General features: G+C 31.8%; 1 protein-coding gene across 4 annotated transcripts; it reads left to right on the top strand.

The window, feature by feature from the left end:
- The first annotated feature begins 5430 nt into the window (after positions 1-5430).
- Positions 5431-13201, top strand: LOC129302176 (RCC1 domain-containing protein RUG3, mitochondrial). 4 transcript variants are annotated; one of them, XR_008591191.1, is made up of 7 exons: positions 5431-6048; positions 7278-7417; positions 10939-11133; positions 11257-11385; positions 11480-11635; positions 12144-12224; positions 12637-12776. XR_008591191.1 is itself a non-coding variant. In XM_054940857.1 (6 exons), exons 1-6 carry the CDS (start codon positions 5510-5512, stop codon positions 12828-12830), a joined length of 1353 nt encoding a protein of 450 aa, XP_054796832.1. In that variant the 5' UTR covers positions 5431-5509; the 3' UTR covers positions 12831-13201. The 4 variants fall into 4 exon arrangements, 3 of the variants coding, with proteins under 3 accessions (XP_054796832.1, XP_054796834.1, XP_054796833.1); XM_054940857.1 differs by lacking the exon at positions 12144-12224 and having other exon boundaries at positions 12637-13201; XM_054940859.1 differs by lacking the exon at positions 12144-12224 and having other exon boundaries at positions 12606-12728.
- The last annotated feature ends 3864 nt before the right edge of the window (positions 13202-17065 follow it).

Raw genomic sequence — 17065 nt, 5'->3', positions numbered from 1 at the left:
GTATCAATCCCAAATACCAATATCTATGTAATGAATGGGTCTTATCTAAAAATTGATCTTGTGATCAGCCTAAAATAAGGTTGGATTATCATATGAAGAGAAATTTTTTTTATGTACAAACAAATGATATTCTAATATGTACAAGTGATTGTTTAAATGTACACAATAAGATATTCATGATTAACAAAAGCCCATAAAAATGGTTAAAAAATAAATTTATAACATATACTTTTTTATTTAGCATAATTTTGATAACTTGTTAGCATTGAAGAAACAAGTTGTGAAAAATAGAATAATTTAACTTTTAAAAAATTGATAACTTTTTTATATATGAACAAATGATGTTCAAATATGTACAATTAAATATTCATATATATACAACAAAGTGTCCATGATTAACAAAAATTTGTGAAAATGCTTGAAAAATAAATTTATAATATATACTTTTTTATTTAGTATAATATTAATAACTTGTTAATGTTGAAGGAACAAGTTATGAAAAATAAAATAAATTACGTTTCAAAAAATTGACAACTTTTTTATATATGAATAAGTGATGTTTGAATATATATATATATATATATAATTGATTATTTAGATATACACAACAAAATGTTCAAGATATGCAACAATAGGTAAAAATACTTGAAAATGAAAGTTATAATATATGTATGTATGTATGTATGTATGTATGTATGTATGTATGTATGTATATGCATGTAATTTTGTGTCATGTATATTAAAGTATTTGTCGACTCAAAAGTTCCCTTCTGTTTGGGAACCAAGGGGTCAATAGCTCAAATCCACCCTTAGCCCCTTAGCACATTTGACCGATCGTTGACAACCGTGCTAGCATCAAAGCTCTTGCTGGTGGCAACGAAGGTTTGGCACCAACAATCTAGGCTATTTCGATGATAGGATATTTTTATTTAAAAAAATAAAAGGCAAGGGCATTGGTAATTGGACCAATAAAATTAATTGCAATTTGGGTCCTTAGGCCTGCAGAAGCCTTTCAGAATTTTTTAGGCCCTGCATGTCATTAATTTGTTTTTGAGGGTCCTAATTGAGAGTCTCCCAATTTAAAACTCATCAAATCAAATAAGTAAAAACAATTACAAAAACAAAGCTCTACTATTCCTATTTCATAACTAATATTAGCCCATAGCTCGTGTGAACCATTATATGAAACAAAAGCTACTTTGATCTTTGTGAAATATGGATTCATATTCGATGAGTGCCTAGATCTTTTTATTTTGTAAGTATCTTACATGACATTATTAAAATTGTCGATTCAATTGAATGACAATTGGATATGTAGGTAAAAGACACAGAAATAATATCAAATCACAACCTTACCTTTTTGTTATATCCAATACTTTAATTTAATGGTTCATATGATTGCAAATAAATGATTGAAAACTTAAAATATATCTTTATAAAACTTTCTTTTGACTCATCATTTCTTTAAGCTTGAATTTTCAAGCATTGATTAAATCTTACCACTATAGTGTGGACACTTATCAAGTAAGAGAATTTGGGACATTTATAGAATTCAAATATGTAGGGGTTAAAAGACATTTTTATCCTTTAATTATTCGTGTAGATGTGTTTGGTATACTAATTTTTTTTTTTTTGTGAAACAATATTCCCCTTCAATAATTAAAAATGGTATGATATTGTCCTTACCATTAATGAATGTTAACTTTAACTTTTAGTTAACTCAAAAAATTATAAAAAAGACCTAGAAATTACAAAAAAAAAAATAGGCTTAATGAATTACAAATAAGAATTTTATAAGAAAATTAACACCAATTAAGTCTCCTAAAATACAAATAAATACTAAGAGACAAATATTATTTCTTATCATATAAAAGACTAAAATATCATTTTGATGAACTACTTTGACAAGATACTAGATGATTATTGAATCATCATTGTTGGCAATAATATTGGTAACTAGCTAAAAAAATATTTGTTTTAATATTGATTGATTAAAACATTAACACTGTAATATTTAATAATTTTTATCGAAGTTATTGCCAGCAATAATAATTTGATAATCACCCTGTAGGTAGTATCCTACTGAAATTGTCATTTTTTCAAGATAAGTTTTCATTCCCTATTATTAAGTAGTCACTCTCCTCTATATGTTGCATTTTATTGACAAAAAAGGTAGAAAGGTTTTAATGATTTTCTTAAGAGAAGTTGTCATTTCCCATTCTTAAGTAGTCATTATCCTCTATATGTTGCATTTTAATGATGAACAAAATGATAGAAAGGTATTTGTAGTTTTCTATAAGGTTTTAGTTATTTGTTCAAGAGAAGTTGTTATTTCCTATTTGTAAGGAGTCACTATCCTCCATATGTTGCCTTTTATTGATAAAAAAAATGGCAAAAATGTACTTGTAATTTACTATTAGGTTTAGTTATTTTTCAAGAAAAGTTGTTATTCTCTATTCTTAATATTTTTTATTTCAAATTTTAAATTATAAGAAATGACCAATAAATTTTTTTAATCATTTTCTATATTTTTTATGTCATTGTCTATAATTTTTTGTTCATTTGCATTAGTTTTTGTCATTTTTTGTAATTTTTAAATTTTTTTTTTATTTTTTAATCAACTAACAGTTAAAATTAACCTTTTTTAATGGTATGTAAATTACATCATTTTTTAAAAGTTAAAGAAAAATATTGCAAAAAAAAAAAAGAGAGTTCAAGGTAGTAGATATTTATGGACTTATAATTTTAAGGCTAACTTACAATTTAATTCAAAAATAAATGGGACGAACAATTTGCTAGTATTCACATTTATCAACTTATAGCCTATTAGTTTAATTTAATTACATTAATGGAGCTACCTTACAAAATAAAGAATTGAAGACCATAATTTTATACACCTACCTTTAACTAGTTGCAAATAGCCAAAGGGAAAATTTTAGGTGGAGACTCTTAAACAAACGTATTATAAAAAAGAGTCCTCAATTTTTTGAAATTTCATTGTAGGATTCAAGATTAAATTGAAATTAAATTTGTGATGGAAATGATAAAATTGCCTTATTTAAATGAACAACATACCATAGGTAAGACGACTAGTTCGTTCTCATATTGTATATTATTTATTTACTTACAAAGTACTGTTAACTACCTAATGTCACTTATTTATAGCTTTCATTTCACTTGATTTCATTTTAAGTGTTGGTTTTATGATAAGACAACATATTCATTCCCATACTATGTATTATTCATTTATTTATAGAATGTTGTTTATTTTCCCTACTCCACTTGTTTATGGCATTTGAAATGAAATTAAGTGAAAGTAGGATTATAAATAAGTGAAGTAAAAAAATGAACAACATTTCATAAGTAAATAAGTAACATACAGTAAGAGAATGGACAAGTCATTTTACCTATGGCATGTTGTTCCTTTAAATGAGGGTAATTTTATCATTTTTTTCACAAATTTAATTTCAATTTAGTCTTAGGTCCTACAATAAAATTTTAAAATTTTGAGAATTTTCTTTTTCATTATGTTTGGTCAAGTGTCTCTTACTAAAAATTTTCCATAGTCAAATTCAACTGCACAAAATTGGAAATTTGTTTGCTTTTTCTCAAGATTCAACAAAGATAATCACTATTGGTGCATTTTAAGATTAGATTAAATTGTAATGGTAGCTGTGAGAGTCAATCAAATGACAAGAGTGGTTGGCTGGTGAGCACATCTAACATATATAAATTGCAACCTTTTTTTTTACCAAAATTTAAGGAGAAATTTAATTTCTATCGCACTCTAACATTGTCTCTAGTTGTAACCAACCATGGGGTAAAAGAAACAAGTCCAAAATTCAAAAGACGGACTTTCAGGGTCACAACCAGGTATACTTTCTCATCTGCACCTCAATGAGAGTAAAGAAACAAAGAAGTTGAAGCAACTTTTGGCAATTCTGATAGGAAAGATGAATGAGGAACAATGTTTGTCGACAAAGGATATCAACAAATTGAAGAGATTCCAAAGACCTTGGCAACAATAGTGGCTACTAAAGATATTGGAAACTCAACTGACAACAAAAATGGTCACTAAATAGCATAATATGGCTAATGCTTTCAGGCCAATAATAAGGGGAAATTTCATTAAAATCCCTTGGATTTGACAAAATTTCAATTGGGTCTCAAAAAATTCTAAATGACCAAAATTCTCTTACTTGAATAATCAAAATACCATTCAATTATAATTAACATTACTGAAATAACAAATGAAATTATAGTTTTTATAAGTAACATTAATAAAATAATAAATCAAGTTATAATTTTTACAAGTAATATTATTACAATAACAAGTTAAGTTGTGGTTTTTTTACAAATAAAAAAAGTTAACTTGTGATTTTTACAAGTAATATAATTGAAATAATAGGCCAAGTTACTATTTTTACACGTAATATTAGTAAAATAATAAGGTAAATTATAATTTTTAAAAGTAATATTACTATAATAACAAGTTAAATTATGATTTTTACAAGTAATATTATGAGAACAACTAGAAGTTATGTTTATCTTATTAATGTTACTTGTAAAACTCATAATTTAACTTATTAATAAATTAATATTACTTGTTCAAGCTGTAAGTTGATTTGTTATCTTAGTAATGCTAATTATAATTAAAGGGTATTTTGGTCATTTAAGCAAGGAAAATTTTATTACTCTAGTTCTACGGTGAAATTTTAAAAATTTTTAAGACATAATTAGAATTATATTACATCCAAGAGATTTTAATGAAATTCTCCCCAATAATAAAGTTAATGCTTTGGTATCTCACTTTCTTATTAGTGCTTGTATTCTTGCGTGTGTGTGTGTGTGTGTTTTTTTTTTTTTTTGACCTAGAACTTGTATTCCTGTGTTTGAAGTTCAAGTTGATGAAATGTCGTGCGATCAAGTTTGTATCAAGCAGGCTAGGTCTATACTCCATATATATATATATATATGCTATTTGGAAAGTCGACCGTGATCTCTTATCATTTGATTAATGGAACTGCAAGCCTTTCAAAAAAGAACCAACGTATTTACATTAAAAATTGAATAAAATCTAAAATAATTCTGCAAATCTAAAAATTTCTCTTATAATTAAGATTTATGAAAAGATGGAATTGTCCCCGCTCATAACCAATATATTTGCAATTTTTTTTCCACTTTTGATTTTGTTACCAGTATTTTAAAATAAAATTCCAATTCATGCCAAAATCAGCCAAAAAATTATTACAGACAAAATATGACTATATTAGTTTTTTTGGGGTCTAAAAATAATTTTTAAAAAAAAAAGCGCCAAAGACTCAAAGGTCTAAAAATCTATTTTAGTTAACGTGATTTCATTATTTTAATTTAAATTTTTAAGTGCATTTTTTTTTTTAATATTCAAATCTTCAAAATTTTCATCACGAATTGAAGTGGTGAACCTTCCCAGCTCGGGAGTTCCGTGGAGATGGCAGCAGAGGGAGATGCTGGACCTTGAGCCTCAAAGATGACAATCACGCGCCGTCGCTTCGTTACATTCACTCGCCTCTTTTCATCCTCCTCTGCCGCTAGAAAAGTTCCTCTTCTCTTTAACTGTAACACAGACCCAAATACCCAAACCGACGCTACAACAACTCTCCAGGTTCTCTCATGGGGTAGGGGCGCTTCTGGCCAACTCGGAGGTGGCACTGAAGAAATCAGATTGTATCCTTCCCCTGTAGCCAACCTCCTTGTGCCCAAAACCTCATTCATTCTCTCCCAAACCCCTGGCAAAATTTCCAGAAAAGTCCCCGACGGTGAAGACATTGGCCCTAGTGGAGAAAAGACCATTGAAGTTGGTATTTCTTGTGGGCTTTTTCATTCCTCGTTGATTGTCGATGGGACTCTTTGGATTTGGGGCAAAGGCGATGGTGGACGGCTGGGTTTGGGGCACGAGAATCCGATGTTCGTTCCTACGTTAAACCCTCACATTGATTCTCTTCGATGCGTTGCTTTTGGAGGACTACATTCGGTTGCACTCACCTCGTCCGGTGAGGTCTTTACATGGTCAGTCACTGAATCACTTCAACATTTTCTTGTTCACACGTTTTGGTGAGACATTGTTGCTATATGCTGATTGCAATTATCTGGACTGAAATAACAATTTGGTCTTTTAGTTATGAGGTCAATTTAGATATCGTCAATATTCCCCCAAAATTGTGAATGTCCAAGTTAATTTTCCGTGCTAGACAACTTGGCAAAAGTTAGTCCTTTTGGCATTTCTGAGTTGCTTCATAAAATAACTATATTGTTTCTTTTTTTTTTTTTAAACAACCGATTCATGCTCTCACAGTCTCACCAATTTTTACATATTAAAGCTAAATGAGTCTATCAATTTAGGGATTACATTTTTTAGTTTCTCAATCATATATCTTAGCACTCTGCTTGTATCTTATGATTTGGACTTATAACAATTCTGGTGACCATTGCCATTCTTTAAGAGAACTAGAAATTTGTTGTTAGGAACTTAGAATATGTTGAGTTTTGGTGCTTTATAATTCTAACCAAACTTTGTGAAGTTCAAATTTTAGTGGTTTACATAGGTTTTAAATTACTAGAAAATGGATGTATTTGTGATTTTCTTTGGCGTAAGAAATTTAATAAGTATTGATACATGGCAAAAGCTGTAAAAGACACAATATTGCAAAATTTTATTTCATTCACCCCATTTTGCGAGTTTGCTCCCCTATTCATACTGCCTAAATGCCCTTGCCCATGTAATTACCATATATCATGCATGCTTAAAGCTAGGAATGTTCTTGTCTTTGACACGCTTAATAGTCAGTAGTGAGTGCATGTACTTTTTTGTCTTGTATATTCAGTCTGATGTGTGCATATGCTTTTTCAACAAATGCTATGCCTGGAAACTACTTTAGATATACATGTCAAGCGAAAGACTTGGACAATTGAAAATGTTCTTATTACAGCGTAACATTGTTTGTTAGTTTTTTTTTATTATCCTTTTTGGTAAAAGCTAATGAGTTTTGAAAATTTGGAATGATAGTGAAAAGTTATTTAAGATGTCAATGCGATAGGAAAAAAAAATTAGAACCATAGTTTATTTCAATATGTTCTCTTTGGAAGCAAGGCAAATGCTCCGTGAAAATGCTGTCACATTTTGAAGTGTCAAAATTTTATTTAAATGCTTGCAAAGATTGTATTACCTCTTTGTTCAACCTTGTTTTGGCCTGAATATTGTGAACTGTTATTGCTATTGATTTGACACAACTTTGCAGGGGTTATGGTGGGTTTGGAGCACTTGGACATTCAGTATATCATAGAGAACTATTCCCTAGATTGGTAAAAGGCTCCTGGGAGGGAACTATACAGCATATTGCTACCAGTGGTACGCATACTGCTGCAGTCACAGGATCAGGTTCATTTATGCTCTTGCCTCTAATCCATGGTTCTTTAGTTTTATCTCTTAATCATCATTACCTTATTTTCTGTTCTAACCATTTTGATAAAATGAGTATAGAATTTTAGATTTAACTCCGTCTATGTTTATAGCCGGTCCTAAGCCCGGGTAAAGGAGGAGGGTTGTGTTAGGCCATCAACAGCCAATGTAAAAATTTGTTGAATCTATCATGAACATGGACAATAGACATTATAATGTTAATGCTAGGTCGTTGTCCGTAAGTAACGCGCTGCATGGCTCGAGTACAGTGATAAGTGAGTTAGAGCTGCTGCATCAGCGCCCGGATGTAGTGTTAAATGAGCAAGGGCTACCGCGTCATTCTGGACGCACGCGGCTAAAGAAGTTAGTCCATAAGAGCAAAATTAGATTTGGTACTTGGAATGTTGGGACATTAAATTGTAAATCTGTAGAGGTTGTAGGGGTTATGATTCAAAGGAAAATCAATATCCTTTGCTTGCAAGAAACAAAATGGCGTGGAGAAGGAGCTAAGGATATTCAAGGTTTCAAACTTTGGTATACAGGAAAAGTAAGTGCACGCAATGAAGTAGGCATCATTATAGATAAGGAGTGGAAGAAGAACGCTGTAGAAGTTAGCAGAATTGGAGACAGAATTATTTCTTTAAAAATGATAATTGGACGTGAGACTGTTAATATTGTTAGCGCTTATGCGCCGCAGGTCGGGACAGAAGCCAGTCTTAAGGAATTATTTTGGGAGGATCTGGAGGGGTTGATTCGACACATACCACAGAGTGAAAAGATTTTTATTGGAGGAGACTTTAATGGGCATGTCGGGAGGGAAGCTGGTCAGTATGCGAGGGTGCATGGTGGTTTTGGTTTTGGAGAGCTAAACAATGAAGGGCAAACTCTTCTTGATTTCTCATTGGCGTATGATTTTAAGATTGCCAACACTTGTTTCAAGAAGAGAGATGAGCATCTCATCACTTACAAAAGTGGAGCCTCAAGGTCGCAGATTGATTTTCTTTTGGTTAGGAACACAGATAGAAAACTTTGTAAAAATTGTAAGGTGATCCCTGGAGATGCTGTAACGACACAACATAGGGTCCTAGTCCTTGATGTGTGTATTATGAGTAAAATCCAAAAACGTCGACAAGTAGTAACACCAAGGATTAGGTGGTGGCAATTAAAAGGTGAGAAGCAAGATATTTTCAAGCGAAATCTTTTGGATAAAGGAATTTGAGATTCTCAGGGAAGTGCTAACATCATATGGGAGGATATGGCTAAAAAGATACGGGAGGTTGCAAAAGTAGTTTTGGGAGAATCGAAAGGTTCTGGTCCGAGAGATAAGGAGTCTTGGTGGTGGAATAATAGTGTACAGGACAAAATCAAGTATAAGAAGAACTGTTTTAAAAACATACATTTGTGTAACAATGAGGAAAATTGGGAGAGGTATCGTATGGCTAAGAAGGAAACTAAGAGAGCTGTGGGTGAAGCTCGTTCCAAAACTTTTGAAGAATTTTATAAGAACCTTGAGACGAAGGAAGGAGAGCAAAATATTTATAAGATTGCCAAGAGTAGGGAAAGAAAATCAAGAGATCTAGAACAGGTAAGGTGTATTAAGGATGAAGAGGGAAGAATTTTAGTTACAGATGATGAAATTAAAAATAGATGGGAGACTTATTTTTCTAAACTTTTCAATGATGGAGAGGATTCATCTAGTAACTTGGAGGATTTAGTAATTGGTGAAGGAGAACAAAATTTGTCATTCTATCGAAAAATACGTGATAAGGAGGTAAAGGAAGCTCTTAAGAAAATGGCAAATGGTAGAGCTAACGGACCTGATTGTATATCTATCGAAGCGTGGAAATGTTTAGGTGAAGAAGGGGTGAGATGGTTAACTAAGTTATTTAATGTGATTTTACGGTCCAAGAAAATGCCTGATGAGTGGAGGAGAAGTACATTAATTCCTATTTATAAAAATAAAGGAGATATTCAGAATTGTACTAACTATAGAGGGATTAAACTCATGAGCCACACAATGAAATTGTGGGAGAAAGTAATTGAGCACAGGTTGAGATTGGAGACAAGTATTTCTGAGAATCAATTTGGTTTTATGCCAGGTAGATCAACTACAGAGGCGATTTATCTACTAAGGGGATTAATGGAAAAGTATCGTTGTAAAGATAAAGATCTACACATAGTTTTTATTGATTTGGAAAAAGCTTATGACCGTATACCAAGAGAAGTGCTTTGGAAAGCGTTGGAAAAAAAGGGAGTACGGATTGCTTATATTAAAGCCATACAAGATATGTATGAGGGGGTAAAAACTAGTATAAGAACGCTTAGTGGTCAAACAAAGGATTTTCCTATAAAGATTGGACTACATCAGGGATCATCTTTGAGTCCTTATTTGTTCAACTTGATTTTAAATGTTTTGACGGAACATATTCAAGAGGAAATCCCGAAATGTATGCTCTTCGCGGATGATATAGTTCTTATAGTAGAGACAAGAGAAGAGGTTAATTGTAAACTTGAGTTATGGAGGAGGACATTGGAGTCGAAAGGTTTTCGTCTGAGTAGAAGTAAGACGGAATATTTATATTGTAAATTTGGTAAAGGACTATTCGAAAATAATTTGGAAGTGAAATTGGGAGATCAAATTATACCTCAAGTGGAAAAGTTTAGATATTTGGGAGCCATTATTCAAAATGATGGCGAAATCAGTGGAGATATTTTACATAAAATTCAAGTTGGGTGGTTTAATTGGAGAAAAGCTAAAGGAGTTATTTGTGACCGTAAGGTGCCTAATAAACTTAAAGGAAAGTTTTATTGTACTGCTATTAGACCGGCAATGTTATATAGTAGTGAATGCTGGGTTCTAACGGGACAGCAAGAGCATAAAGTTGGAGTAGCAGAGATGAGAATGTTACGATGGATGTGCGGACATACACGTAAAGATAAAATTTGAAATGAGCACATACGTGAAAAAGTAAGGGTGGCACCTATTGAGGAAAAAATGGTAGAAAATCGGTTGAGATGGTTTGGGCATGTACAAAGAAGACCAAGGGAGGCACCAGTGAGAAGAGTGGAACATATAACTTTGAGTCCAATTAAGAGAGGTAGAGGAAGGCCTAAGAGAACACTCTTGGAAGTTGTTAAACGTGATCTCTTAATTAATAATATTTCTAAAAGCTTAATAAATGATAGAGCACAATGGCGTCTTGCAATCCATGTAGCCGACCCCACCTAGTGGGATAAAGGTTTGTTGTTATTGTTGTTGTTGTAGTATAGAATTTTAGATTTATGAATTGAAATGGGAACTACATTAATTGAAACTTGGTCCAACTGCTCTACACTTGAGTCTTTTATTCTGTCAATTGTTTCTTCCACTATGTTTATCCTAAATTGTTTAAAAATATTACAGGCTTTACTGCAATTCATGGTAAAAATGTATTTGATAAAAATTGGAAGCATCAGTTTCTGAAATGTTTGCCCTTTAAAGTGGATTTTCTCCTGTGCAGGGGAGCTTTATATTTGGGGTCGAGATGAAGGGGATGGTCGATTGGGACTTGGTCCTGGCAGAGGCCCAGATCATGCAGGTGGACTTAGTATCCCTTCCAAAGTAAAAGAATTGCCTTTCCCCATTGCTGCTGTTTCCTGTGGGGGATTTTTCACAATGGCGTTGACAGAGGATGGACAAGTGTGGAACTGGGGAGGTAACTCAACTTTGCAGGGCTTTAATATTTTTCTTCGGATTCTAGTATACTAGTACAAAGCATGTATTCCAAGTTTGGTTTATCTGTTTGGGAGACCTGAAAATGTTAACCTCTTCTTGCCAGCCAATTCTAACTATGAACTTGGAAGAGGTGATAAGATTGGAGGTTGGAAACCAAAATCTTTACCCAGCCTTGAAAATATTAAAATACTTCAGATAGCAAGTGGTGGATATCACTCCCTTGCATTGACTGGTAATCTGGTATCTTGATACTAAACTAGGATTGCGGTGATATTTCTTTGTTGTGCCTATTAGATTTGTATCATATTGAATACTTCATATTTTAGATGATGGCAAAGTGCTTTCGTGGGGCCATGGTGGACAAGGTCAGTTAGGTAATGGATCTCTCCAGAATCAGAGGATACCAACAGTTATTGAGGCTTTAGCTCATGAGCATGTTGTCTATATTTCTTGTGGGGGATCTTCATCAGCGGCTGTGACAGGTAAGATAATTCATATCACCTGCCGTATTCTCATTGATCTATAGTATTTTAATTGAATGCATAAATAACTTTTAGCTATCAAATCTTGGTCCTCTATTGTGATACCTTAGTCAAACCATCCATGGATGGGATAAATTGAATGGAAATGTAAAGACTAGGTTATGCCGATATGTGATATTATGTATTATAAAATAATAAATTAAATGTATAATAAATAACAATACCTGATAAGTAAATATGTAATTTATGATGCAAAAATAATCAAACAGCGAACACTAATTTATATTTGAACTATCATTGAATGTCTATTGCAGTTGAAAACAAGTTCAATCCTACATGATATAAAATTTTTTAGTCATTAGAATTTACAACGTGCTCAATCAATAGAAACAAATACTCGTGCATGGCATTCATTCATAGATGAATGGATAGAAAATAGAGGTAGAAAAGTTTGTAGTAATTTCTCTGGGATTCAATGTACTGATATTATATTACTATGTGCTACCAGCTTATATGTCGGTGACTTAGTTCCAGCATGCCATCTCTTGGTAGAATTTTGATCAAAAGTTTGCTGTGCTGCTTTCCATAGGTAGGGTAGAATGAAACTGAAATACGTTTCAGCTCTCAAGTATGTGTTTAAGGTTCTTGTCGAAAGTTGAAACATTCATATAAAGGTTTTAAAAATAGAACTTTATTCACAAGTATAATCCAATGTCAAGCTGGATTTACGAGGCTCAGCATGGTTTGGTATCAATCCTTATGCAACATGGACTAGCTGGATAGAAAAAAATATTTAACATTGGATTCACTTCTCCCCCCCCCCCCCAAAAAAAAAAAAAATTTCTTGAATATCCTGGGTTTATTGTTAACTAAAGTGCCTTCAGGTCAGATAGTACATGCCTTGTTTAAAAAAAAAAAAAAATCCCAAAATTGTCCTCCTTTCATCATTATCCCAATCAATGTACTCCAGGCGTTGACAGGCTGTTTTCGGTTGTGAGCAGATGAAGGTAAGTTGTACATGTGGGGAAATGCCAATGACTCTCAGCTGGGAGTTCCTGGGCTGCCTGACGTACAGCCATCCCCTGTTGAAGTCAACTTCCTAACGGAGGATGATGGATTGGGACCTCACAAGGTTTTGTCAGTGTCAATCGGTGCATCACATGCCATGTGTTTGGCCTTGAAGGAAAATCCTTGATACGATATATCCTGACCAAAAGTTTCTCCTCTATCAATGAAGTTCAGTAGACTAAATATTGTGGATCTTGAACAAGACGAAATAGTTTGAATTCGGAGAATGCAGTTCATAGTGGGGAACACTGTTATATTTGGAAACAGTTAGCTGGAATGTTTGATGGATTTATATCTCATCATCCCAGTTTTTCTTGCTAGCACTGTCTACTTCAATTTTCAGCTTTGATGTAGCAGACGAGCTTGTAGATTTGTACTGATAGTGATGGCAATAAATTCAACGGCTGGATGCATTGAAATTCCATGCGAATAAATTCAGCGCAAGGTAGCATCAATGCGAATCAATGTTCCAATTTAGTGATGAGTGTTTTTGCAACAGCTTCCCTTTCAAGGGCCGCCAATCGAAGATTTTCTTCACCCATATTTTTTTCAGGGTGGTAGTGTTTTTTTGTTTTGAAGAACGATAATGTCATTGAAATTCAACATATAGGAAAAAATACCTTTTTGGGCAGGTCACTTATTTTTCATTTTGATATTGCTACATGTCCGGGTCTTACTCAATGTCTGGTCATGTTTGGCCTTGCTGAACCTTGTATCCCCAAGCTAACTGCTCACGGAATTTTTTGGTACTTTTGGAATATTTTAATTTTCTCGTAACATGGATGGATAATTAAGTTTCCGAAAGTTCACCTAATGCCAGTTTCAACAGGCATGGGTTTTAATTTTGGGAGAATTTCAACAGAGGACTAAGGATGTAATATGATAATAAACAAGGTTCGTTAGAATTTAAAATTTTAATTTAGTTCAAGAAGATTAAAATGAAATTAATTTTAATGATGAAAGGATCAAAATAGTCTTTATTTAAAAAATAGATGTCGAATTTACATGTAATATTAGTAAATTAATAATTAAAGTTATTTTATAAGTTAATTGTTCAATCATTTTATTTGGACTTATGAAGCAACATTAGTTATTAATTTTTTAACTGTACTTGTTAATTTATTGACATTATTTATAAATTACTTAATTTGATTTGATTATCCTTGAGAAAATGAAAATACTTGTTCAATTAGTTTATTCAAAATTTGCAAAGTGACTTCATGACATGTAAATTTGATTGATATTTTTTTTAATGTTTGAACAAAAAGCCATTTTGATTTTTTAATCATTTAAATTAGTTATCATTTCAGTTTTCTTGGACCCAAAACCCTACATAAGCTTGATAAAATGTGCATGAACCCACTTTTATTTCAAACTTTTTACTATCCCACTTTCATTTTTTAATATATATATACACTAGAATTTTTTCTCATGTAAGTAACGTGGAACTTTTCCTTTTAACACACTTACTCAATAATTACGACACTTTACACATGTTTAAATGCTTGGATACTACGAATTAAAAATACACATGGGAATTTGATGGATATTATATAAGTATGAACAAAGTACCGGTAGTATTTAGCCATTTTGCAGTCATCATAATTGTTTTTTCATTGTTGTCGTGTTAGCAAAAAGGTTAGATCCAGCCTTTGATAGTGAAATGAGGGTCTGAATTTTAGTTGAAAATATGTTTTTTGATTTTGAGGATGATATTCACAAATTTGATTACATGATGTATTAGACTTGAAAGTGGTAGTAAAACTAAAAAAACAAGGAGGGAATGAAGATTTGGTCCTCCAAGTTTCACCTACTTTACAAGTTGGTTATTATGCCATAGGCTTGTATCAGTTATAAATTACAAATAGTACAAATTTTATAATTTATAATTTTGTAATTATTTTAACATTTTTTAGTGTATATGTTTAGTACTGAGGACTTGATTTTGTTTTCTTTAGCAAATTTTGGTGGAACTTATTTAATTAATTCTGTCATGATTAAAGAATGCTGGTTTTAACTTCAACTTGAAGTCCCAAACTTGACATATTTGATGGGTTGTAAACTTAACAAGGTCTTTAATTGTTCAATTGAATACATCAAATTGATTAAAAAGTGTGGATATTTGTTGGGTAAAATTGATAAAAACATTAATTGATATGATTGATTTTAAATATAATTAATTATTTACGTGATATATTAACTTATAAATTGACTAATAATATTGATTTTAAATATAATTAATTAAAAATTAGATATAGCCATGATTTATTAAGTTTGCAACTCATCAAATACGTCAAGTTTGGGACTTTTCAAATTAAGTTTCGATATTTTTGATGAAATCATAATTAATTATGACTTATAATCGAAGTTTTTAGATATATTTTTACAAAGCCATAATCTAAGCTTTCAAAATTGATTATTAGGAAGTATCCAAACACGTACTAATCAAACTCGCTCGGGTGTTGGCTAATGCTGTCTTGATCTTTTTTAGTTTGCTGATGCTGATGAATCTTTGTTTCCTCTCCGTTGTTGCTTCTGTTTGTTTGGTGGCTTTTTTTTTTTTTTTGGGTTTTCTTTTCTGCCTCCTGTGCTGTTTCTGCGTTCTTTTCTTGACTTTTGTGGTTATTTCATTAGTAATGAGAGTATCTTTCAGGCCAAAAAAAAAAATATGACTGCCGGGTACAAGCCTCACTGGTATACATTACATGAAAATAAAACTAGAGAGCTTAAGACACAGGAAATTAAGGACTATCAAGAAACAGACCCTAAAACATTAACCTCTCATTGGCTGAAAAGCATTAGCCTTATTTAAGTATTAAGTAACCGTCGTCGTCGTCGTTGTTGTTGGACGAGATTGCGATATCTTTAGCCAATAGCCATATTATTGTTGTTGTTGGAGATTGGAGTCTCTGCTGAATTCTCTTCAGCATGCATGCTTACTTCTGGGATGAACTTAGCAATTTCTTCATTCACAGAAGAAATAAGCTTGTCCTCGTTCATCCTCTCAGATGGAATCTCCAAAAATTGCTTCATCTTCCCTGTTTCATTGCTCTCATCAAGGTGCAGATCACCAAGAATCATAAGCTGTGACTCATAATCAAGTTCACCTGCAGCAGAATATTGGTTGCGACCTCCATTTTTAGGATCACAAAAGTACAGACATTTGGGATCAAGACACTCATAATTAATGTCTTCATCAATAAAAGGAGAACATAAGGAGAACATGAGGCTTGTCTTCTTTGTTGCACAAGATTGGCAGAGCTTGCTCCAGTCTACATCTATTGAGCCTTCCATGGCTGTAGCTGTATTGATGGTAGTATAGAATACAGTTGAAATTGAATTACTTGTTGAATTAGTTTGAGAGACATGGAGAAAAAAGATCATAATTTATAACAGTTTGAAGTGTTTACAAACCGACCACTCTTGTTATTTGAGTGGCTCTCGCATTTATTGTGATATATTACATTAATGTTATAAAGAGCAAATAAATAGAGGTCATCTTTACAAATCTCGAGAAGAAACAAATAAATCTGTGTTTTACGTATGCAATTGAATTTGGCTATTTGTAATTTTAAAATAAATACATTAAATTTAAGTTGAATGAATAGGTCATAAGTTGATAAATGTGATCGCCAGCTAGTTGATTGTCTCATCTAACCCTTGAACCTGATTCTTATTTATTGGAACTCGTTGTCCTTGTAGTTATAATGTTATTAAAGCTCAATAAAAATTGAATTCCTTGTTGAATTAGATTGAAAAATTAGGAAAAGAAAAACCACAAAATATATTCTTAAAATAACAATCTATTACTTTGAAATTAGGGGAAAAATCACAAAAGTTTTGAAAAATATTGAAATGCTAGAGAAATACCATGGTTTTTATTTGTAATTAAAATACTTTTAATTATCAAAATAACTAATAGAAGGTCAATCATGAATTTAAATAGAGTTGATTGTGAATTTAAGAAAGTTGACTTGTAAATATATGGCAAGTCAATTATGAATAAATAGACAATTTTATGAATACATCATCATTTATAAATTTAAGAATAACTACTTGAGAAATTTTGAAAAATTACATGTCGATTTATATAGAAAATGAGCTGTGATGGATATTTAGAAACAAGATAGGATTTCTAAATCATTGATCACAATCAAGAGTATTGATATCCATTCACAACTCACATTCCATACATTTACAAGTGTGATTGCTTAAAGTCATTACTGATTGTCCCTAAATTACAAGTGATATATAAATTTATAAGACTATCAATTCATTTACAACTAAATTTTCATAAATTTATTAGTAACATTCCTAAAATTGTAAATAACTATCCTTAAATTTATAAATGATGATGTATAA

The sequence above is a fragment of the Prosopis cineraria genome, unplaced genomic scaffold (genome assembly GCF_029017545.1).
Source record: "Prosopis cineraria cultivar Desert tree isolate PC_DT_omini unplaced genomic scaffold, ASM2901754v1 PC2, whole genome shotgun sequence".
Taxonomy (NCBI): domain Eukaryota; kingdom Viridiplantae; phylum Streptophyta; class Magnoliopsida; order Fabales; family Fabaceae; genus Prosopis; species Prosopis cineraria.
Note: the sequence above shows the minus strand (reverse complement) of the source record. Positions and strands in the feature narration are given on the sequence as shown.

Bases quoted from the DNA above. Each gene is read 5' to 3' on its own strand.
- LOC129302176 (XM_054940857.1), top strand. From the start codon at position 5,510: ATGACAATCACGCGCCGTCGCTTCGTTACATTCACTCGCCTCTTTTCA. The intron at 7,418-10,938 runs GTTCATTTATGC...TCTCCTGTGCAG, and splicing joins TGCTGCAGTCACAGGATCAG to GGGAGCTTTATATTTGGGGT. The intron at 11,134-11,256 runs GTAACTCAACTT...TCTTCTTGCCAG, and splicing joins ACAAGTGTGGAACTGGGGAG to CCAATTCTAACTATGAACTT.